Source organism: Lepidochelys olivacea (assembly GCF_965140295.1).
Source record: "Lepidochelys olivacea isolate rLepOli2 genome assembly, chromosome: 3".
Lineage (NCBI taxonomy): Eukaryota > Metazoa > Chordata > Testudines > Cheloniidae > Lepidochelys > Lepidochelys olivacea.
This window is the reverse complement of record NC_140413.1, coordinates 132,354,390-132,377,367: the sequence shown is the minus strand read 5'-3', so window position 1 is coordinate 132,377,367 and position 22,978 is coordinate 132,354,390. Positions and strand designations below refer to the sequence as shown.

Below are 22,978 nucleotides of genomic sequence, written 5' to 3'. Positions count from 1 at the left end.
GTCTTTATGAAGTTGGTGACTGGGCTCCATCCAATGTCTACGAGATGAAGACTAGCACTATGATTGCCTGGCATCCTTTGTTGGCAATAAGAGAAGGAGTACTTGTGGCACCTTAGCTCACTTCATCGGATGCATCTGTAGCTCACGAAAGCTTATGCTCAAATAAATTGGTTAGTCTCTAAGGTGCCACAAGTCCTCCTTTTCTTTTTGCGAATACAGACTAACACGGCTGTTACTCTGAAACCTGTCATTATTTGTTGGCAACGTTTGAAAGATCAAGGACTGAATGAGCATAGTGACTGCACTACCCTGTAATTCAGTGAGATACAACTCACAGCTATAAAGCCACACATGTTTCTTTGAGGCCCTGCATGCGGCTCTCAAGGATTCCCTGGGTAGGATCAGAACCCCTCTATTATACATTTTCTTGTGAGGTTGTAGGGGAAGTGCCAATCACCAGAGTAACCAGGACCCCTTCTATCCCCTCTGAGTAGCAGGAAAAGCAAGAGAGAGAGAGAGAGATGGTACCCCGGTAGCTGAAAGAGGAGGAATGGGAAGATAGCATCAAATAGATTAAAGATAAATGCAAAATAATTATAGCCTGGCGTGGCATCTTAGCATTACTTTGAATTGTTTTCACCTTGATGTTTTCTCAGTATGTGATGATGCTGAGTCATGCTGACACAAGGACATGAAACAAACATCACAATGCAAAGTAAAAAGGTCGTGTTATGATTACTTTGTGGCACTCTGTAACTCCATTCAATGCTGAAGGGACTCATTTTAGATTTGTGTTACTGCTCTAATTCTAAGTGTCCCCTTGACAGCAAATTTGAGGAACATTGCAGGGGCCAGTGTATAGAAGCTTGCATTGATGCTGCCTCTGCTGACCTGTTTTTATACAAAAGGACTTTTGTTTACAGAGCTGCTTATTTGTTAAATATGCTGATAAACACATTCATTTCAAACAGTAAATTTCAGGAAAATTTTTTTAAAAGGTATTTTTTCTGGCTATAATCAGACTTTAAGCACCCTCAAAGCTTGAAGTCTTGCTTGAACCAGAGGGTAAAAAATATGTATGACTGTTAGAGAGAGAGTTATTTTTCTAGAAAAAGCAATGGTTAGTGACCCTCCCTCTAGAGCAGTGGTTCTCAACTCGCAGGCCACAGGCTGCTTGCAATCAAATCAGCACAGCTGCAGCCCATGTGTGTATGTATATATTGTGTGGATGTGGCCCACATAACACAGAGAGCTGCATATGTGGCCCCCTATGGTAAATAGGTTGAGAACCACTTCTCTAGAGAATCTGCCCAAGCAGCGTGGAACATGCCTTTGACTTTTCACAGCACAAAGTTTAAAATTAAGACAAAAAACAGAATGAGATGGTCTTGAACTTCTTGTAAAATTTGGTTACATTTTCATAGACTGACAGCTATGGATCACTGTCAGCAGTATCCCCAGATTCAGAAACATGTTGTTCTGTAACATACAATCTATTCTTCCGTATCAAAATCTAAACATACTGAGTGAACAATTTCTTACAGTGGCTATAAATGCATTTTAATAAAGCTCCATATAAATCAACCCCTCCCTTAGACCAGGACACTACATTTTCAGTACAAGATCAACTTGTATTCTGGGAAGGGCAACGCATTAAAGTTCACAGAGGGTGGGGCAATTTTAATTGAAGAGCCTGAAGGAATCCTGCAATATTTAAGGCAAGGCTAGATGAGTTTATAGAAAGAATATTGTAGAACCATTCTCACTTGTCAGAAGGGTTGGACTAAATGAGTGAGATTATGACAGTTTTTCCTTTAAAATTCATAGTTGGTCAATTTTATGAAATTCAGTGATTAGCAGCCAAATTCTTCTGTTACACGGGTATAAATCTGAAGAAACTGAATTGACTTTAGACTAGTGTAAACTCAGAATACACACGTGTCAGAACTGGGTCATGGGCAGTCAGACCTAGTGGTCTGAGCCAGAGTCAACACTCATGACACAGGAGTCAAGAATCAGCTGGGTCAGGATGCTGGGAGATCAGAGGCAGGAGCCAAACTAAAGATTAGAACCATGAACCAGATGCCAGGAAATCAAGCTGAAGCTAGAGACAGAAGACACACACTCCAGAACAGGAAGGAGCCCTGTTGTTCAGACAGCTTCCTGTTCCTGCTGCTGGCTTAAGTATGGCCAGTGGGCCAATCAGCTGTTCTGGGTCATCACCAATAGGACCTCAGCGTACAGAGCCTCAAACTGGGGCTCAGCTTCATGGGTCCTAGATAAGCAGTTGTCAGCAGGCTGCCATATGGAGGATTGGAGTGTGGCTGCTCCTATGGATCCAGTTTTGAGACTCATGGATCATGACTAGCACCCTCACTCCCCTACTAGTGCCTTCTGGGTCATGTAGATCCAGGTTTCTCATAATGGTGAGAGTGTGAATGTTTTCAGCTGGCTCCTAAGTGTGTTCGTCTGGGACCTTCCCCATCAATTAGGTACTGTAATTTGCCCTGCTTGATCTTAGAATTGAGGGCTTTTTGGATAATATATACATCCTGATCTTGTACTTGCTCTGCTAGTGGTGGTGATTGGACTTTATGGGGAAATGTGTTCTCAGCATAGGATTTTAGAAGTGAGACATGGAGTATGGGGTGGACACTAAGGGATCAAGGGACCTGGAGCTCAAAGGTGACCAGGTTGATTTGTTGCTTAATCTGGTACAAGCCAAGGAAATGGTGGTCTAGTTTCCAAGAAGGTCTGACCATGTGGAGGTGTTCTGTAGAAAGCTATATCTTTTGTCCTGTGGTATAGGTGGGGCCTTATTGTCTATGTTTATCTGCATGCTTTTTGTAGTCCTCTTTTGCCTTCTCAGGGTGTCCCTTCACCTCCTCTTGGATGTGATGGATGTATTGTACTAGATCTGAGGCCAATGGGTTGGGGGGAAGGAGGTTGGGTAGTTGTGAGTGAAATCGGGGGGGATGGTACCCATAGTTGACAAAGAATGGACTGTGGCCTGTGGATGCATGGTCTGCATTAATATATGAGAACTCAGTGAAGTGAAGACCAGCCATCCTGGTGATGGTTAGTTATCACCATAAAATTTTTTCTAGGATCTGGTTGATTCTTTCCATTTGGCCATTTGACTGAGGATGGTAGGCAGAAGACAGGTGTACATGGAACCCTAATAGATGTAGGGTGTCATACCAGAAGTGGGCAGCAAACTGGGGCCCCTAGTCAGAGGTTGCATGATCTAGAAAGCCATGAAGATGGATCACATTATTTATCCAGACCTGGGCAGTTTTCCCTGTGGGGATTCTGGTAGGTCCACCATAAAGACTAGGGAAATGGCCTTCTAGGGCTGAGATGGGGTTTCTAGAGATTGGCATAATTCTGATGGGCAAGTGGCCTTCTGTTCTTCTCAGTGAATGAGGGGATCATGAAGGGCTAGCCAGGAGATGCCAAGGATCCAGAGAAAATGCAGGGAACAGATCACACCAAACTGTATTATTTCTCTGTCCCTGAATAATGACCACCAGGGAGACAGTCTCCTCCATAACCAGACCCAAAGACAATGAGGAGCCATCAATAGTTTCAACCATGTCAATCTTGGCTTTGTGTTGCAGGGGAATCTGTAGGGCCTGAGCTGTAGCTGCATCCATAAAATTGTCCATTGTTCCCGAATTGATGTGGGTTTGTTGGTGGGGAATCTGTCAGGGCCCCCCCCAAGATGCACTGCTGGATAGACACCAGCTCCTAGGTGGGGCTCAGGGTGTGTCTCAATGAGGACTACAGTACAGGGAAATTCTATTTTCTCAAGCACCAGGTTGGTTCCCCCCCCACCATGCCTGGACCAGATTGTTTTTCCAAGGTCTTTAGTGTTCATATTAGGTAGGCCAAAACAGCCTGGCCAGGTTCGCTGCAGTAGAAGCACAAGGGTGCTGATGGCACTGTTCTTTTTCTTCAGGAGTGAGCCACTGATAAACCAGATTGGCTTGCATAGGAGCAGGTGATACAGGTGAGGTCATGGTAGAAGGACTGCATGGAACCTATTTTCTCCTCTCTTTGTTCTCGCAGCCAATCACAGCAGCAAGATCCACAAGTGTGTCTAGGCCCGTAGGAATCTCTACATGGGCCAGCAGCAGAAGTGTGCCTATAGGAGGCCACTGTGCCTGTCTCCTCAGGGTGGCATTGGCCATTCAGGCTCAGTGTGGGTTATCAAAGATGGTTAATATCGACTGGAGAAAGGCATCTCAGTTCTACAGTACTGGGCTATAGCCTTCCAGCTGGGGTGAGACATAGTCTAATGTATTGACCGTCAGCAGGCTAACTACCAAGGCCACCTTGAACTGATCAGAGGCACAGATTTTGAGACACATCAGAAACTGAAGGCGGTATTGGTTCATGAAGCCCCAGAACTGCCTGCAGTTCCTGTCAAACTCTTCAGGCAAGGATATTGCAGACCCCTGTTTGGGGCAAGGCACTGTAGTCTGTGTTCACAGGATTGTAGTCTCAGCACTGAGCTGCCTCACTTGTTCCTGCAGCTGCTGGTTTTCCCAATCAGCTGTGCAACTTGGACCTACAGCACTTGATTATCTGCCTGGAGGAAGATGGCCCATTTGAGTGAATCCAATGGTTATGGTGGGTGTAGTGATGCTGCTGGGTCCATCCTTCTTACACTGGGCTCTGTCCTGCAGGGTTATTGTAGTCCAAATGAGCAGTCATGACCAGGTCATGGGCAGCCAGACTTAGTAGTGAGAGCCAGAATCCACACTCATAAGACAGGAGTCAAGAGTCAGCGGGGTCAGCACAGCCCACACCACTAAGTGAAACCCCTGTCACCCTCCCAATGCACTGGGATCTGCCAACCAAACCCCTTACTTAGCGAGTGCAGTTCAGTTGAGAGTGACCAGTGCTTAATTTGTAATGAAAGATGTGTTGGGGCTCAAGAAAATTTTTTACTTTCATAAGTGATGTGGCAAGCCCAGAGGTCCCAGGGCTATGAACTGCCAAGTCTAGAGGTGCCGGGGCTCAGCCCTGGCAAAAATTAAGCACTGAGGGTGACCGCCTCAATCAGGTAGGCTAAGTATAGTTCTGCTGCCCTTTACTCATACAATAAGGATAACATTTCATGACCGCCACATTCAATACTAAAGTGATTTATAACCCAACACCAGCCAAAATTGATCATTTGGGCAGCACAGCTCTGTCTGCTGGATACCTAGACAGAGTAGGTAAGTTGATGTAAATATAGCCTGGTCCTAAAGCGTTCCTCCAACCCCTGGCTCATCACTAGCTGGCAGCAGAGAGCTCATTCAGACCTTGCTTAAAAATCATTATTTGAAATTATAAGGTTGGCCAACATTGCCGAAACGAATGCGTCAACATTGTCAGAAAAAACAATATCTGTGTGAAGAAGCTAGTCTTTGTTCATACTTTTCAAACCTATTATACTTTTTCAGGTACAAGTATTTTATCATACACTGTATCTGCTTCTAAGGTGTGTATTAATGTTTCAATTTCAATTCAAATTTCCAACCAATGACTAAATTGCCACACTGCATGTAACTAGTTAACCACTGGGGGGGGTGTTGGGGAAATTCAGGGGGGGGTATACACCCCCACTAGAGGGTGGGGGGTGTAGGGAGATACACTTGAGATGAGAACCATGAGTCAGGAACCGGAGTCAAGCCGGGTCAGGATACCAGGGGGTCAGAGGCAGGAGACAAGCTGGAAATCAGAACCACAAATCAGATACCAAAAGTCACACTGGGTCAAAATACCAGGAAATCAAGCCATGGGAGTGGGATGCACAAGGCACGCAGTCCAGAACAGGGAGAGGCCCAGTGATTTGGACAGCTTCCTTCCTGCTACTGGCTTAAGTAGGGCTAATGGGACTCTCCCAATAGGACTGAGCCTCAAACTGGAGCTGGGCATCATGGGTCCTAGGCAAACCCATGTTAGCAGACTGCTGCATGAGGGGTTGGAGTGTAGGTGCACCCATGAATCCTACAGAACCAAGTTCAAATCCTATGTGTCATGCCCTCAAGGGCAGAATTTGGCTCAAGGCATTTTGAATTCTTAACTAGATTTTGTGTCTGATTCTCCATTATCTTGAATCTTGTGTAGTAATTTACACCTGTAAAAAGTGGTTATGAAATGCTGTCATTCTGATTTGGTACCATTTTGCACACTCCTTGCATACACAAGGTGCAAGACAGTGGAGAAGCAGACCCTCTGTATTTTTGAGAACTATGAACCTGATCCTGAAAGTTGCTGAGCTCCATGAATTCCTATTCACCTCAAAGGGAATTGAAGCATCTCAAACTCACTGGATAAGATTCTCTATGATTTTCTGTACAAAGTAAGAAGACATAAGAGCATTATGATTATTAAGCTGACTTTTCTTAATTTTAAAAAAGCAACCCAAAGTGTTGTTGATAAACTTCTGTGTAAGAACATTTTCTAGCTTTGCAGAAAGGAAGGAGTAGGTAGGTATTACTGAATGAACAAACTGCACTATACCCTTTGAATACCTGAGGACAACAACATGCAGTCATCAAAAGAGCACTTGCATAGACTTGTGGTTGTACTTTGTACATTATGTCCTGATTAGAAAGGATGTAAGCTTAACAGAGAATGAAATTCAGACAAACAATCCTTTAGTTTTACCTGGAAGAGCTGCAAACACACTGGAGTTCACTCCTTAGGATAAAAAGCAAGCTTGAAAATTGCCACTGTTTATGTCAGTGATTTAACTCTTTTAGCAGAATGAAACCAGTCTAGCTGAGAGATAGAAGTCAGTGCAGTCTGGAGGAATGAGAACAAGTCTTGGAATCGGGGAATCCAGAATTCTAATCTTGGCTTTGTCAATTACCTGTGTCTTTTATCTATCTAATTTATGTTAGGATTTTATATTGCCTCCCGTCACCATAGTATCTGAGCATCTTCTGTGCAAAACCAATAGCAATAGCAAAACTCCTACTGGACTTCATGGCGTGTTTGACACTTCTGCCTTTTCTGGGGCCTGGTCTACACTGGGAACTTACTTACATCACCATAGCTTTGCCTCTCCGGAGCATGAAAAATCAGCACCCCTGAGAGACATAGCTGTGCTGACCTATCCCCGCATGTATACAGTGCTAGGACAATAGGAAGAGTTTTTCCATCAACCTAGCTACCGCTTCTAGGAGAGGTGGATTACTTATGCTGATGGTAGAACCACTCCTGTCGGAGTACGTAGCGTCCACACGGAAGCGCTACAGCAGCAGCTTTGCTACTGTAGCATTTTCAGTGTAGACATACTCCGGGTAAAAATTATGCTTGGAGTAGGGTTTTGGGATCTTTTATTAATTTTTTAAAAGGTTGATTTGTTCCATGTTTTTTCTTGAACAGTGACTTAACCTTTTGTCTCCACTTCCCCATCTATAAAATAGGGATAATACTTATTGATCTACCTCCCAGAGGCTTTGAACTTTCTTTCTGGATACCTATGTAGCCTCTACATCCAGTAGCATTTTATAGTGTCTTCATAATGTTAAATGTATACCGCACTATATAAATGCTAAGTTATTATTATTAGATCCTGAACCTGCCCTGGACCCCGATGGCCCAACCATCTACCCATTTTAGGTATTTCTAACAATCCCATCACATTAGAATCTAAAGTATTAAAAAAAAATTTAACTTGCATTAAATTTATGCTAAAAGACCCTGCCCATGACAAGTTGTTTACTTGTTTTTTATCTTTTGTTTGTATTTCCCCCAAGATGATACATCTGACTACTATCCTATCATCTTTCAAATCTCTTTTCAAGACTGACTTCTGTTGTGATAGCTACAAGAAATTAGCCACCTAATAGTTGTTAGGTAACAGAGTAGTGGGGGAATAATTTATGAAAAACAAAAACTAAACTAAACCCTCCACAAAAATGCTGATTTTTTAATTTGTGCCAACCATCACCTTGGACACTATGCTTGTATATTGTATCCCTTTCCCCCATCGTTTCCATCCATTGTTTCAGACAACAAGCTCGTTGGGGCAAAAACAGGGTCTTTATAAGTTGGGACGTTTCAGAGTAGCAGCCGTGTTAGTCTGTATTCGCAAAAAGAAAAGGAAATAAATTGGTTAGTAGCTAAGGTGCCACAAGTACTCCTTTTCTTTTTATAAGTTGGGAAAGCACTTAGCACATTGGGTGCATTATAGCAATATAAATAATACATTTATTTTCATTCAGTTCTCTCACATTCTTTCTTCAGCTTTTGTAATTGCAGGAAGATTTTTATTAAGCAGTTTTGTTTTGTGTTCTAAACACATTAGGGCTTGTGCTCAAGTAATTTCCCCTTGTAATGAGTTGCATAGTCATGAAAAATACCTGAGCCTTTACAAGTATGAAGCTTGACTCTGTCAGCTTTAGTGTTTCTTTGTAGTACTGTTGTTTTGGGGGGAGTTGTAGATAATTAAGAACCTTAAAAATCACGACCAGGACCTTGAACTGTATCCCTTAACAAATGTGGTGGAGCCAGCGGACTGTGTGAGGCACTGGTGGCCTCTTAGAGCCAAATTGGTCCCTGGCTTAATGAGTATTACTAGTTACCCCAGAGATAAATGTGGTGCTTTTTCTTGCTTAAGAGATGAGCTGTTGCGCATTGCAAGAACTGTAGTTTCTGTGGCCTTCAGCTTCATTCCTAGATAAAGTGAGTTATATTTGTTGAAGCAGAAGGCAACAACTGCATTCGCCTTTAGCACTAGAGTTTTTCTCTGGCAGAATATAGCATCATTACAATCATTTCTTAAAGTTCAGAAACTAATGGGCCTGATTCTCCTGTCACTTGTGCCAGTTTTACAACATTGTAAAGCCACTGAATTCAACTGAGTCATTCTTGACTTAAATCCAGTGAGGGGAGAATCAGGCCCAACGTTTCAGAAATTCAGTTTTCTCTGCTTGTAGTTAAAGAACATCTCTCAGGGGCAGGTGAAGTATGAAAACCCAGGTTATAACATCTTCCCACTTTATATGATGGTCTTAAAAAACCCATTTTGACCCACCTCCCTTCCCAACTACCTCCTCATCTCCCTTCATCTTTAAACCCATTAAAAGTCCTATACGCAAGCATGGCCTCAAGTTCTTCTCCTACAACTGTGTTCTTGATTTCCTCCAATCTGGTTCCCACCCCTCTCAAACACCAAGATCTTCAATAACCTCGTGGCCAAATCTCAGGGCCTTTACTCTATTTGCTGCCTTAGACACCATTGGTCATACTCCCCTTGAGATCTTGTCCTTTGTGCTTTCATGATCCTGTCCTCTTTTAATTCTCCTTCTGACTCTCTACTAATTTATTCAAACCTCCCTCCTCCCACTTTCTGGGAGTATCCCACACTTGGCACACTTCTGTCCTCTCTTTACATCCTTTATTTAGGTGACTCCATCTGCTAACATTCCTCTAACCACCATTTCTATGCCAATAACTCTCAGAGCTACCTTTCCTATGTGTATTAGTTACCTATATGGCCTGCATTACCATAGTATCTGACTGCCTCATAATCTTAATCCTCATAGCGCCCCTTTGAAGTAGGGAAGTACTATTATCTCCATTTTACAGATAGGGAATGGAGGCACAGAGAGGATAAAGGTGGAATTCACAAAAGTATTTAGGCACCTAACTACCATTGAAATCAGTGGGAGTTAGGTGCCTAAACATCTTTGTGAATCCCACCCTAAATGACTTGCTTAAGGTTAATGGCACAGCAGCAGCGCCATCCCTAGCGGGGTGCAGGGCCCAGGACAACTCCCGCTCGCCACAGGCCCTGCCCCCACTCCATCCCTTCTCACAAGCCTCTGCCCTGCCTCTTCCCACCTTGCTCTGACCTTGCCCCCACTCCAACCCCTCACCCAACCCCCGGCCTCTGCTCTGCCCCCTCCCCGCCCCCATTCTACCCCTTTCCCCAAACCCCAGCCCCGCCTCTTTCTGGATTCTGTCCCCTCCCCTGAGTGATGCCGGGAGCCAGCGGGGCAGGGTGGGGCCAGATTGCTTGCTGCTGCCGGTGGCAGACCCCCTGCTAACTCTCCAGGCAGCCCTGGACCCCGTGTCCCGAAGCGCAGGGCCCCCCAAAGCGCAGGGCGGTTGCTCCAGTCTGTCCTATGGATGGGACAGCTCTGCACAGCAGAGACTCAAACCCAGGTCTCTCAAGTCCTAGGCTACTTACTAGATCAGCCGCCCTGGCTGGCCTATTTCCAACTATACCTACATCTTGGTCCATTTAGCTGACATCTTTTGACTTTTACAACATCAGCTTGAAATGGCAAAAATTGATCTCCTGGTCTGCCTTCTCCACTTCCTCCTTTCTCCATCAGTGTCAATAACACCACTAGGAACCATCCCTGTCACTAAAGCCCAGAATGCAGATGTCATCTTTGATTTGCTCTCCCTATCTCAAAACATCTATGCTGTTGATCTAAATCCTTTTCTTGCTGGTGTCATTTTATAATATTTTGTACTTATGTGTAGGGCCCGACCAAATTCATGGGCATGAAAAACACATCATGGATCGTGAAGTCTGGTCTACCCCCATGAAATCTGTTCTTCTGTGTGCTTTTACCCAATGCTATACAGATTTCATGGGGGAGACCAGCATTTCTTAAACTGGGGATCCTGACCCAAAAGGGAGTTGCAGAGGGGTCACAAGGTTATTTTACTGGGGGTATTGCCATTCTTACTTCTGCGCTGCCTTCAGAGCTGGGCGGCCAGAGAGTGGTGACTGCTGACTGAGGGCCCAGCTCTCCAGGCAGCATCATACAGGTAAGGGTGGCAATATCTTGCCATACCATCCTTACGTCTGCACTGCTGCTGGTGGTGGCTCTGCCTTCAGAACTGGGTTCCTGGCCAGCAGCCGCCACCCTCCAGCTGCCCAGCTCTGAAGGCAGCACCGCCACCAGCAGCGGCACAGAAATAAGGGTACCAGTATCACAACCCCCCCCCCCAGTAACCTTGCGACCCTCGCACAACTCCTTTTGGGGTCAGGACCCCTACAGTTACACCATGACATTTCAGATTTAAATAGCTGAAATAATGAAATTTACAATTTTTAAAATCCTATGACAATGAAATTGACCAAAATGGACCGTGAATTTGGTAGGACCCTATTTATGTTTATCGCTTTTCAGTGCAGGAGTCTGGTGCACTTTATTAATGTGGATATGTATTATTAGCTCTCTTACGGATGAGGCTACTGAGACACCAAGAAATTAAAGGGATGCCATTAATCTGTAATCTAATTTTTTAAAAAGTAGTTTCTATCCCCTGGTACCTGTTGTCATTTAACAACCAAATTGTCTTTCTTTTGAGGAAAAAAAAAGGGGGGGGGAGGTTCTCTCCACTGTTGCTCTGCAAAACACCCCCCTCCACCCAAAATAAATGAATAGCTAGACAAACGAACAAGAGGGGGAACTATGTACATGAGAAACCATAGTGTAATTGACTATTCAGAAAGTGTTGTCAAATGCACAAACAATTTTGCTAACCTTTCCATTATAGTAACGTTAGGTCTTATAACTATAGTAAGTAAATAATTTTCAGACAAAAGTGTGAACTAAAGCTCAGTTTCCCTTTAAGTGACTTGTCTAAGGCCATTCAGTAGATCAGTGGCAGAATTTGGGACTACAAGTCATGTTCTACTATGTACCAGACATACCACTTCTTATGTTTGTACAGCACTGAGCACATGGCTGCTATTAGATAAATAACTGCAGTTCATTTAGCAGACAGCAGCGCAAAGCACAGAGGAGTGGGGAGGGGGAACTGAGATCAGAACATAATTTTGTAAAATGTGGGTGCTTGGTTCCAAGGTTTTGGTTTGGCCTCAGCTCCAACTGGGCTTGGGAGAGAGAGCAAAGGGGTGTCTACTCATGTCCTGGCAGGGCTGCTTAAAGTGACTGAGGGCAAAATCCACCCCATCTGCCCTAATACAAACAAATCACGGCCTTTAGGTGGCTGACGAACTAAAACCACCCCTCAGGAGGGGTGTCACAGCCCCACCCCCAACGCTGCAGCAGTGCTGAGCTGGCCCGCACTCCCCCCTCCTCTGCGGCCCCGCCCCGGCCGCGCTAGCTGGCTGGAAGTGGCGTACGTGCAAAGCGGGCAGAGATAGTGGCGCCTCCTCCTTGTCCCTGCAACCCCCCCCCCCCCCTCCGACTCAGGCAGCGGCGAGGCGAAGGGAGGAGACGCCGACCCGCACCGGGAAGAGGAGGAGACCCTAGTTCCCGGCGCAGAGGGGAGAGGCCGCGGCCCCGGCACTCCCAGCTGCTTCCCTCGCCGGGGCAGCGATGAGGCGGTGGCGAGCCTGAGCCCCCCGGGGAGATCAGAGCGGCCTCGGCTCCCGCGGCTGCCCGCTCCCCACCCAGGAGGAGGCCCGGGCTTCGTCGCGGGAGGGAGGGAGGCAGGCAGGCGAGCGGAGGCCGCCGCGAAGCAGGGACGGCCATGATGCAGTAAGACCTACCCGCCCTCCCAGGCTCCCTCCCAGCGCGGTCCGCCTGAGCGCTGCTGCCCGCCACGAGCCCCCGGAGCACCAGGGGCGGGCGGCGCCATGGCCAATGACAGCGGCGTGGGCAGCGGGGCCGGCCAGGGCGGCGGCGGCGGCGGCGGCAGCGAGCGGGACCGGCAGTACTGCGAGCTGTGCGGGAAGATGGAGAACCTGCTGCGGTGCGGCCGCTGCCGCAGCTCCTTCTACTGCAGCAAGGAGCACCAGCGCCAGGACTGGAAGAAGCACAAGCTCATCTGCCGCAGCGGTGGCGGCGCGGCGGCGACAGGGGGCGCTGCCGAGCACCACGCTGGGGCTGCCGCGGGAGCAGGCGGCGGCGGCGGCGGCTGCAGGGAGGAGGGAGCCGGGGCTAAGAAGGTGCCGCTGGGCGCGGGCCCCGGCGCTGAGGAGGAAGCTGCGGCGCCTCTGACCAACAACCATGTTCCCGCTGCCGCTGCTGCGCTATCTGAGGCGGCGGCCCCCGCCGAGGAGGAGGCGGCGGCTCCGGCCGGGGAGGCGGGGCTCGTCTACCGGGACAAATCCAACCTGTACCCGGGCGGGGGCCAGGCCGGGGCCGGCGGGGGCGCGCTGCGGCCGAACGGGCAGACCAAATCGCTGGTGCCGCAGCGGCTGGCCTTGGAGTACATCGTGCCCTGCATGAACAAGCACGGCATTTGCGTGGTGGACGAGTTCCTGGGCAAGGAGGTGGGTGGGCGCATCGCCCGGGAGGTGCGGGCCTTGCACCACACCGGCCGCTTCACCGACGGGCAGCTGGTCAGCCAGAAGAGCGACTCCTCCAAGGACATCCGCGGGGACAAGATCACCTGGGTGGAGGGCAAGGAGCCCGGCTGCCAGACTATCGGACGCCTCATGAACAGCATGGACGATCTCATCCGCCATTGCAATGGCAAGCTGGGCAACTACAAAATCAACGGCAGGACGAAAGTGAGTGACCCTCCTTCCCCCCACCCCGTCTCGCGCGCACACACTTGCGGCTCGGCCTCGACCCCCAGCTCCCCAGTACCTGGGGCTTCTCTCCTCGCCCATTTCCTCCTCTTGCGCGCATCCCCCTTTCTAGCAGCTCCTCTGAGGCCAAGCAGCTCCCTGGTTAATGCGTTAGATCAGCGTGTGGCAGAAGGGCCGCGAGAGGCGATGAAGGGGCAATTCAAGTGAGAGCTGAAAAATAAAATAGTGTAGTCCTGTTTCCTCTTGTCAAAAACGCCACCGACAGGCGAGCTCCCCTGATGCCAATATTGAGAATCTTAGTCAATTTTGTCCCTGTGCAGCACCAAAGAAACTGTGCTGGAAATAGCAACAGTAGGATTGCATGGACAGCGTTTTAACTGCTGTGTTGTCTAACCCTGTTTAAAACTCTCTCAAATTTTCATTTTAAGTGTAAGCATAGGCTTGGCAGGGGCCAAGGATTGGATAGTCCTGGAAACCAAATAGCTTCTCATTCCTAGAGGGTTGTCCCTAAAGTCAGGGTGGAGTAATGTGTATTGCTGGTGAGTGAGGTAATATTTTTTATTGGACCAACTTCTGTTGGTTAGAGAGAGAAGCTTTTGAGCCACACAGAGCTCTGGGAAAAATCAGACCTGAAGAAGAGCTTTGTGTGGCTTGAAATGTAGGGAAGAAAAAAAAAAAAAAGATACCTCACCCAACTTGTGAGTCTAATATCCTGGGAGCCACATGGCTAAAACTATGCTGCATACAACAGTGATTGCTGCTGTCAGTGCTGTGCCTGTTCTGTGGCTGACTTCCATTTCTAGGACAGTCAGTGGGCATCCTTTCATGAATGCTACCTCCCGTTGCAAAACTAATATGGTATTAAATGTCTAAACTCATGCAGCACAATCCTTGTTTGTGAAACACCGCTTCAGAAACACAGCTTCAAATAGAGCTCTCTCTTTGCATGAGAGAGATGAGGCAGGTCTGTAACTATACATGAATGTCAAGGTTGCTACAGGACTTGTTAGTTCTAATTTTCCTCTTCTCTATCCTCTTATATGCAGGGCAGTTTTTTGTTCTGAATGTGGCAGAAAACTCATATAGTACAGGTGGGAAAATAGTTTTGAAAATGATGCAGTTTTAATTGAGTTTTTTCCTTTTCTTCATGAGTAAAAGACAAGTCTGAAGTTATACTGTATCTGCTGCACACTCTACACAAGGGTGAAAATGATCCTCCTTTAAATTCTGTTTGAACTGGTGGCCCCTGAAAATTTGGAATGTGATGGTCACTGTCTGTAGTGCTCCCCTTAGATATTAAGTAATTTGATCACTTTGGAGATCTCATGCTACAACAGTGTTTGATCAGTTTCTCATAAACTGAAGCAATTATAAATTCTAAAATAGTAATTCTTGTTATGAATACTTCTAGCATTACTTACTGGGTATTTGCTTATGAATATGCTCTTGGCAGTGGAAGTTTTAGCATGTATGTAAATTAGTTATTAAATTACCATGAGTTGGATTGGTCTAGTAATACAAAAAGTGCTGTAGATAAGTGTTTGCATAAAACTGCCAGATATGAGACTATGGCTTAAAGTGACTATAATATGTCAGGTTACAATATTTGGCACACTTACGAATACAACAAAATAGAAATTTTTGGGTAAGTATCCAGGTTTTTTTTTTTAAAAAAAAGTTTGTAACTTGTTCACCTGTAGTGGAGTCATCATGAAGTGCTGTTTTTATAATCTACTGTAAAATGTAAGTGGTAAGGAGAGGAAAGGTGTGATTGTTTGTGAGACGTTTTCCTTGCCAGTTTTGCCAAAAATGAGTACATTCATATCTTCCTTAGTGTTTTTTTTTTTTTTGTTTTGGTTGAGACACTAGCCCTCTTAACATGGAATTCAAAGTTTCTTGTCATAGTCATCCTGACTTGCAACTGTTTTCTTTGGGTTCTTAAAGGAAAAAAAATCACAGCCTTTACAGAATACTGTATAAGACATCTCTAAGTTTAATAAAGGACTAGTAATAAGAAAAAATATCAAACATTTCAAACATTTGCAAAAAAGTTGAAACATCATTTTCACCTAAATCTCTGACAACTTGCTACTTCTGTTGCAACATAAGAATCATAGAATCATAGAATATCAGGGTTGGAAGGGACCCCAGAAGGTCATCTAGTCCAACCCCCTGCTCAAAGCAGGACCAATTCCCAGTTAAATCATCCCAGCCAGGGCTTTGTCAAGCCTGACCTTAAAAACCTCTAAGGAAGGAGATTCTACCACCTCCCTAGGTAACGCATTCCAGTGTTTCACCACCCTCTTAGTGAAAAAGTTTTTCCTAATATCCAATCTAAACCTCCCCCACTGCAACTTGAGACCATTACTCCTCGTTCTGTCATCTGCTACCATTGAGAACAGTCTAGAGCCATCCTCTTTGGAACCCCCTTTCAGGTAGTTGAAAGCAGCTATCAAATCCCCCCTCATTCTTCTCTTCTGCAGGCTAAACAATCCCAGCTCCCTCAGCCTCTCCTCATAACTCATGTGTTCCAGTCCCCTAATCATTTTTGTTGCCCTTCGCTGGACTCTCTCCAATTTATCCACATCCTTCTTGAAGTGTGGGGCCCAAAACTGGACACAGTACTCCAGATGAGGCCTCACCAATGTCGAATAGAGGGGAACGATCACGTCCCTCGATCTGCTCGCTATGCCCCTACTTATACATCCCAAAATGCCATTGGCCTTCTTGGCAACAAGGGCACACTGCTGACTCATATCCAGCTTCTCGTCCACTGTCACCCCTAGGTCCTTTTCTGCAGAACTGCTGCCTAGCCATTCGGTCCCTAGTCTGTAGCTGTGCATTGGGTTCTTCCGTCCTAAGTGCAGGACCCTGCACTTATCCTTATTGAACCTCATCAGATTCCTTTTGGCCCAATCTTCCAATTGGTCTAGGTCCTTCTGTATCCTATCCCTCCCCTCCAGCGTATCTACCACTCCTCCCAGTTTAGTATCATCCGCAAATTTGCTGAGAGTGCAATCCACACCATCCTCCAGATCATTTATGAAGATATTGAATAAAACCGGCCCCAGGACCGACCCCTGGGGCACTCCACTTGATACCGGCTGCCAACTAGACATGGAGCCATTGATCACTACCCGTTGAGCCCGACAATTTAGCCAGCTTTCTACCCACCTTATGGTGCATTCATCCAGCCCATACTTCCTTAACTTGCTGACAAGAATACTATGGGAGACCGTGTCAAAAGCTTTGCTAAAGTCAAGAAACAATACATCCACTGCTTTCCCTTCATCCACAGAACCAGTAATCTCATCATAAAAGGCGATTAGATTAGTCAGGCATGACCTTCCCTTGGTGAATCCATGCTGGCTGTTCCTGATCACTTTCCTCTCATGCAAGAATGTTAGTGTGAACTGCTAAAAAGCAATGTGTGTCTTGTTGCACTGTGACAGACTCTTGTTGCTGCAGAGCATCAGCTAGTAGGAAGCTATGGGGGAGAGGGAGAAACTGGAAGTGGGGTAGCCCCAGACTTCTTTTGGATTTAGTAAATTAAATAATTTCCTGGCTGATGGAGAGTATGTGTGGAATTTTGTTTGTGTACCTTGGTGTCCTCACACTTAATTTGAAAGGTTATTGCATTGGAAACTGCTGGCTGACATACTGTGATTATGTGGGTTTCTTGTGTAACTCCATAGCGTGGGATTTGTTAGCCAGTTCATCCTTCAAGTAAGTATTCCCCTCAAACAATCCTCAAAGTTAAAATATTACAAAACAGCCTCTTAAAATCTGTCGCAGTTAGATCTGAAATTGGAGTAATACTATTTGAATGGTAATCCTGCATTATCCATAGCCTCTGCCTTTTTGTAATTCAGACCCCAGCCCTAAAAAGAAAAGGAGTACTTGTGGCACCTTAGAGACTAACTAATTTATTTGAGCATGAGCTTTCGTGAGCTACAGCTCACTTCATCGGATGCATACCGTGGAAACTGCAGCAGACATTATATACACACAGAGATCATGAAACAATACCTCCTCCCACTCCACTGTCCTGCTGGTAATAGCTTATCTAAAGTGATCATCAAGTTGGGCCATTTCCAGCACAAATCCAGGTTTTCTTAATCTCCACCCACCCCCCCCCCCCACAAACTCACTCTCCTGCTGGTAATAGCCCATCCAAAGTGACAACTCTCTTCACCCCAGTCCTGCAATTTACGGTAGATGGGTAGTGTGTTGTAAATAGCAAGACTGGGGCTTAGAGGAAGGGTTATTGGAGTTGCCATGCAGCATCAAACTACTGGTTCATTTAGTCTGGTATCCTACCAGCTTCTGGCAGTGGCCAATACCTGTTGCTTCAGAGGTGGTTACACCTCCACAGCAGAAACTACCTGGCTCATTGTGAAATGATGTACATGGGCAGGAGAGAATTCTTTCCTGCAGTTAGTTCTAAATGGAGTAAGAATAAGACTGATGGAATGTGGTTAGTCCTACTTGGATGCAATCTATACCTTCTGACATCTCTGGGGATGTATTATGGACAAGATCCCTCCAAGAGATATAGGGGTTAGAGAGAGGTTGCTTTTCTCTCCCCTCTTTTTCCCTTGCTCTCCTTATAGTAGAGGCTAATGCTTGTGCTGCTGGGGGTAAACTTACTTCCTCAGCAACTTCAGCAGGGACAAAGTGGAAGTCAGTTGATTGACAAGAATCGTTCTCTTGAGTGGGTTAGGGGATAGACAAGAGGAGAGAACAGGTATATTTCTGAACCAAGTTTATTCACTTACTCCCACAGCTAACAGGGACTAGGAGTGCTATGAAAACTAATATTTATTTCTTCGTACCTCAGCCTCCATCAACTGTACAGAATTGCACTTGTGCCACTCCTTCAGAGTGCTTTCTCTGTCTGGCAAGAGTAGTTTCACTATGCTAATCAGGATCACCTGATTGAGTAGTACAGTTCTGGGGAGGAAAATAGTAGAGATGGAACACACACAAGGTGGATAGGACAGAGACAAAGAGGAGAAGATGTGAGGATGATTGAGACCCATGAACAGCAGGGGGACTGGCTGTGCGCCAGCAGCAATGTAATAAATACAGAGCCAGCAGCAGTGTAATAAATGCAGAGGAGAACCCAAAAAGTAAAGCATGGGGGAGGGGTAGACTAGTGGAGACTTCTTACACAATTCCAACCACTGGCTGCTTGGTAGGAGGAGGGAAAGAAGGCTCCACATTTATTATACAACTGTTACATAAAACTGTTATGAAAAATGAGTCTCTTCCTTCCTCCCCCCTTCTTTTTGTCCCAGGGTTGAGGGAATTGCAATATGTTAAGAATCTGAGCATCCACATTCCTGGCAGATCAGAGAGCTAAGGGAACTGCCATTTGGCCTTGCTGGTGGGGCACCTTTCATTTTGACCTCTGGTTACCAGGCTTAGTTCTGGGTACTCTGTAGTCTAGTAAATTTTCAAGCCCTGTTCTGAACAGTCCTTACACCAAATGTGTGCTTTTTTTGGTAGCAAAAACTGCTTTTCTTTTTTTAAACAAACAATGGCACACTAGAAGTGTGATTATGCTTGATTCCCAGCTATACCTACTGATCCAGCTTTGTGTAAGCCCCAACATACATGGGTATCTGGTATAATGCACTTTGCCACGCTATAGCTTGCATATTTTTTTACTGTATTAAGTACAATTCGCTTGTTATAGGGACAGTTGCAGTCTTGCCTTCCAAACATTCTGTTTTTTATATTTGTGTCTGTAATATTTTGGATTGCTTAGTATGGGTGTATGGAGAACATAAAAGAAGCCTTATAATGTGTATCATAACGAAGTACTTTAACAGCATAGTAGGTAAATCAGCATAAAATACCCTGGGCTACCGGGATCGTTTTAGAGTTGGGCTTTGCTCTGGCAGGACAAGAATGCCCTGCTTTACTAGCAAGGTCTGGTGCAGTATACTCCCGTAGCACAAGTACTCTAAGTAGTTCTATTAAGTGATGTCCCTAAATAGGATTTTTGTAAAAAATTTTGAAATACAAAACTAAAAGTTGGCCTTCAGAATTGTCTCTTCAATAGTGAAGGTATTTTCTTATGTTGGTTAAAAAAAAAAAAAAAAGCATGCGTGTACTTGTCTTTCAGCAGTTTTCTCTACATTTTTCTGACTCTAACCTTGATGTTTAGACACCTAGTCAAAACAGTCCTTATAACCTGATTCAGTAAAATCTCGTCTGGCCTTTTGTACTTGCGACTAGAAAACTGATGATTTTTGTTGTTGTTGAGGGTGTGGAGAGGGTGAATATTGGCACAGAAGTTACCACAGCATTTTTATTGAATCTTTGACCAGCACTGGTCCAAGCCCTGTAAACAAACTTGTTCTGTTAGGAGAAGAAATGAATCATAAATGACTCCAGTCCATAGCCTGCTGTAATAAAAGGGTAGGAATTATGTTGAGTTTCATAAATGTTTCATTGGTTGAAAACATCTGTAATATTTTACACCTTTCTCAATCTTCTACCTTCTTTTTTCTAGAGATGCAAAAGCAAAAACTCTCTGCTTTAGCTAATAGCTGGGTACCTTTACAGAAGTGAGTGGATTGCTGATGAAAGGACAAAATGCCATTTTAATGGCTAATACTATTGAAAAACATCCAAACATTTAAGTAATTGATTTCCGTACTGAAAGCAGTTGCTTTCCATACTCACTAAGCAGTTGAGACATGACCATTCACAAGATCATCAGTTAGGATTCAATCAAGGCTTATATAGTGGTTGGGCGTGGTCATTACCACTAGGAGGCTATTTAGTAAGGGCTAGTCTACACTGGCAATGCTAAAGCGCTGCTGTGGCAGCGCTTTAACATGCCTTGTGTGGTCATGGCACAGCGCTGGGGGAGAGCTCTCGCAGTGCTCTTAAAAAATCCATCTCCATGAGAGGCGTAGCTAGCAGCAGTGGGAGCACGGCTTCTAGCACTGGTGCACTGTCTACACTGGTGCTTTACAGCACTGAAACTTGCGCTCAAGGGGGTGTTTTTCACATCCCTGAGCGAGAAAGTTGCAGCGCTGTAAATTGCCAGTGTAGACAAGCCTTAAGTGTAAGAAAAGAAGTAGTAGCTGGGCCTTGAAATGTTTACCCAACATCTACTAGCCTGAGGAATGAGAGGTCGGGTCTGTTAGGGAGGGTAGACTGATATTTTGGGAGAGGGAGGAGAAGAAAGGAAATATAGAGGTGGTAGAGAACATAAGCAAGTGGAGGGACAGAGAAAAAGAGACGGACATTGATGACGCAGGAAGAGAGATTTATGATCTATTACAGAGAAAATAAAAAAAGGGAAGTGCAGCCCAGGAAGGGAAAAGACTATAGAACAAAATCAAGAGGTGTAGTAAGTTAAGTTTTTAAAGTTTTATTTAATATAAGTGATGTGTTACAATTAAATGCAATACTCATCTGTTGTACTTTTTTTACATTGCAGGGAGTGTGGCTTTGTGGACATCACCTAAAAAATATTTCTTACACTACTTAGTAGGCTTAGTTTAATTAAGTCAGTTTAAATTTATTTTTAAAATCTACTTTAAACCAGTGTAGATGCCTAACAGATGCACTTGTTTGCCTTAATTTGATAGTTAGCTGTGCAAACTAAAATGACTTAAACTTAAACAAGAGTTTATTTACATTAGGGGCTTGGCTGGTTTAAGTAGATCAATTGAAAATCAACTTCCTCAAACCACAGTGACTTTAAAATCTGCTGTATTTGCATTCCTGATCACATTTAACATCACAGTGTGAAAGTTTCAGGTTTCTCAGATGACCTTCAGGTAGTCAGAACTTCACATTATACTCTTTTGCAAAGATAAGGTACAAATGTGACTATTCTTTTCAAAAAGAAAAGGAGTACTTGTGGCACCTTAGAGACTGACCAATTTATTTGAGCATAAGCTTTCGCGAGCTACAGCTCACTTCATCGTTGCATCCGATGAAGTGAGCTGTAGCTCGCGAAAGCTTATGCTCAAATAAATTGGTTAGTCTCTAAGGTGCCACAAGTACTCCTTTTCTTTTTGCAAATACAGACTAACACGGCTGTTACTCTGAAATCATTCTTTTCAAAGCATGCCCTTTTTAAAATCAGAAAGAATGTATTCCTAGAGCAGTGACTAAAAAGTGGGTAGCACATTTAAAAGAAATTGTACTTGATTCTCCACTGCACTTGAGTTCTGCTTAGAAGCAATGGGGAGGGGAGACTGGGAGGGAGTCATCTGTAGCTTCCTGGTTGCCTATTATTACTTAATATTTGTATTTCTGCTGCACTTAGGGCCCTATTCAGAGAGCAGGACCACATTATGCTAAGCCCTATACAAACACAGAACGAAAAGGTGGGGTCTCAGCTATTTTGTCCTGGTTTACATTAAAGCTGCAAGGTGAGCAAGTTTAATTTACACAGTTGATGTAAGGTCTCTCAGGGTCCTTAGTCCAGTGGAGAATTGGGTGTGTTAGAGCCCCACTCTGACATGCCCCTTACCTGCCCAAGTGCCTCCTCCTTCTCTTTACACTAGGGTAAAACTCCAACACATGGTGCAGTAGAATTGGCAGAGAAGGCTTCTAAGATGATGGTGGAGATTCCCCTTACACAGGGGGCATTCTCTAGAGACAATCTCCTGGGTGCTTCACACTATATAAATTCTCTTTTCACCACAAAAATAGTGGAAAGTGAACTTTGTGGACTGGAGATTCTGGACTATTGGTTATGAACCCTTAAGTGTAACAATATACTGATTTCTAAAATTACCATTATCTTGCTAAATTGTTAAGTATTATGGGGAATTAAATCCAGTGATACAGCACGTACCACTGGATTTAATTCTGAGTCTGTAGCCAAGTTGCATTCTGGACAAAATGCTGTTTTCGACTCCTCCTCATATTTTTTCTCTCTAAATTACACCATATGAGAATCTAATTATGTGTCAGAGTACTATCCTCACTGTTTTTCCTGGTATTGGTATTCCTGGCAAGTTGGGGATTTTCTTCTTTTGGCAGTATAATTTCGGCTGTGATTCTGATCTTTTCCAACCATTACACAGAGCAGGCTTTGCATAAAAGGTCTTTTCTGTTCCCAGTCTGTAGAACTTGCTTACATTAGTAGGATTACATCATATTACTACTTTTGGAAAGTTAGTTTCTACGAAGTCAAAATTATTTCTAGAAAGTTAGTAAATCCAATCTAATCTTACAAAAGCTCCAGCATCTATATCCTAACTTTTACAGTACATATGCCCCCAAAATCTATCCCTACTATACTACTTTTATATTGTCTACTCAGTCATAATTTATTCTCCTGCTGTCAGTCTGCTAGTGGTCCTTTCTGGTAAAATTTTACTTATCCAAAGCTATGGAGAAATCTTTTTCCTTGTGTGGTAGTTCATTGAAAGCACATTTCGTATTCCAGTATGTGATGTGGCTGGACTAGCTGGATCTTCACTCTCTTCTGCCTTTTGGTAGGGCAAGGGGTTGGACACA

General features: G+C 44.8%; 1 protein-coding gene across 1 annotated transcript in view; it reads left to right on the top strand.

Moving 5' to 3' along the window:
- The first annotated feature begins 12,092 nt into the window (after positions 1-12,092).
- The window catches only part of EGLN1 (egl-9 family hypoxia inducible factor 1), a 48,578-nt gene continuing 37,692 nt past the window's right edge, over positions 12,093-22,978 (top strand). The window contains exon 1 of the mRNA XM_084624890.1: positions 12,093-13,456. Coding sequence (XP_084481016.1) covers positions 12,578-13,456 — 879 coding nt within the window. The 5' untranslated portion in view covers positions 12,093-12,577. The remainder of the gene's footprint in view (positions 13,457-22,978) is intronic.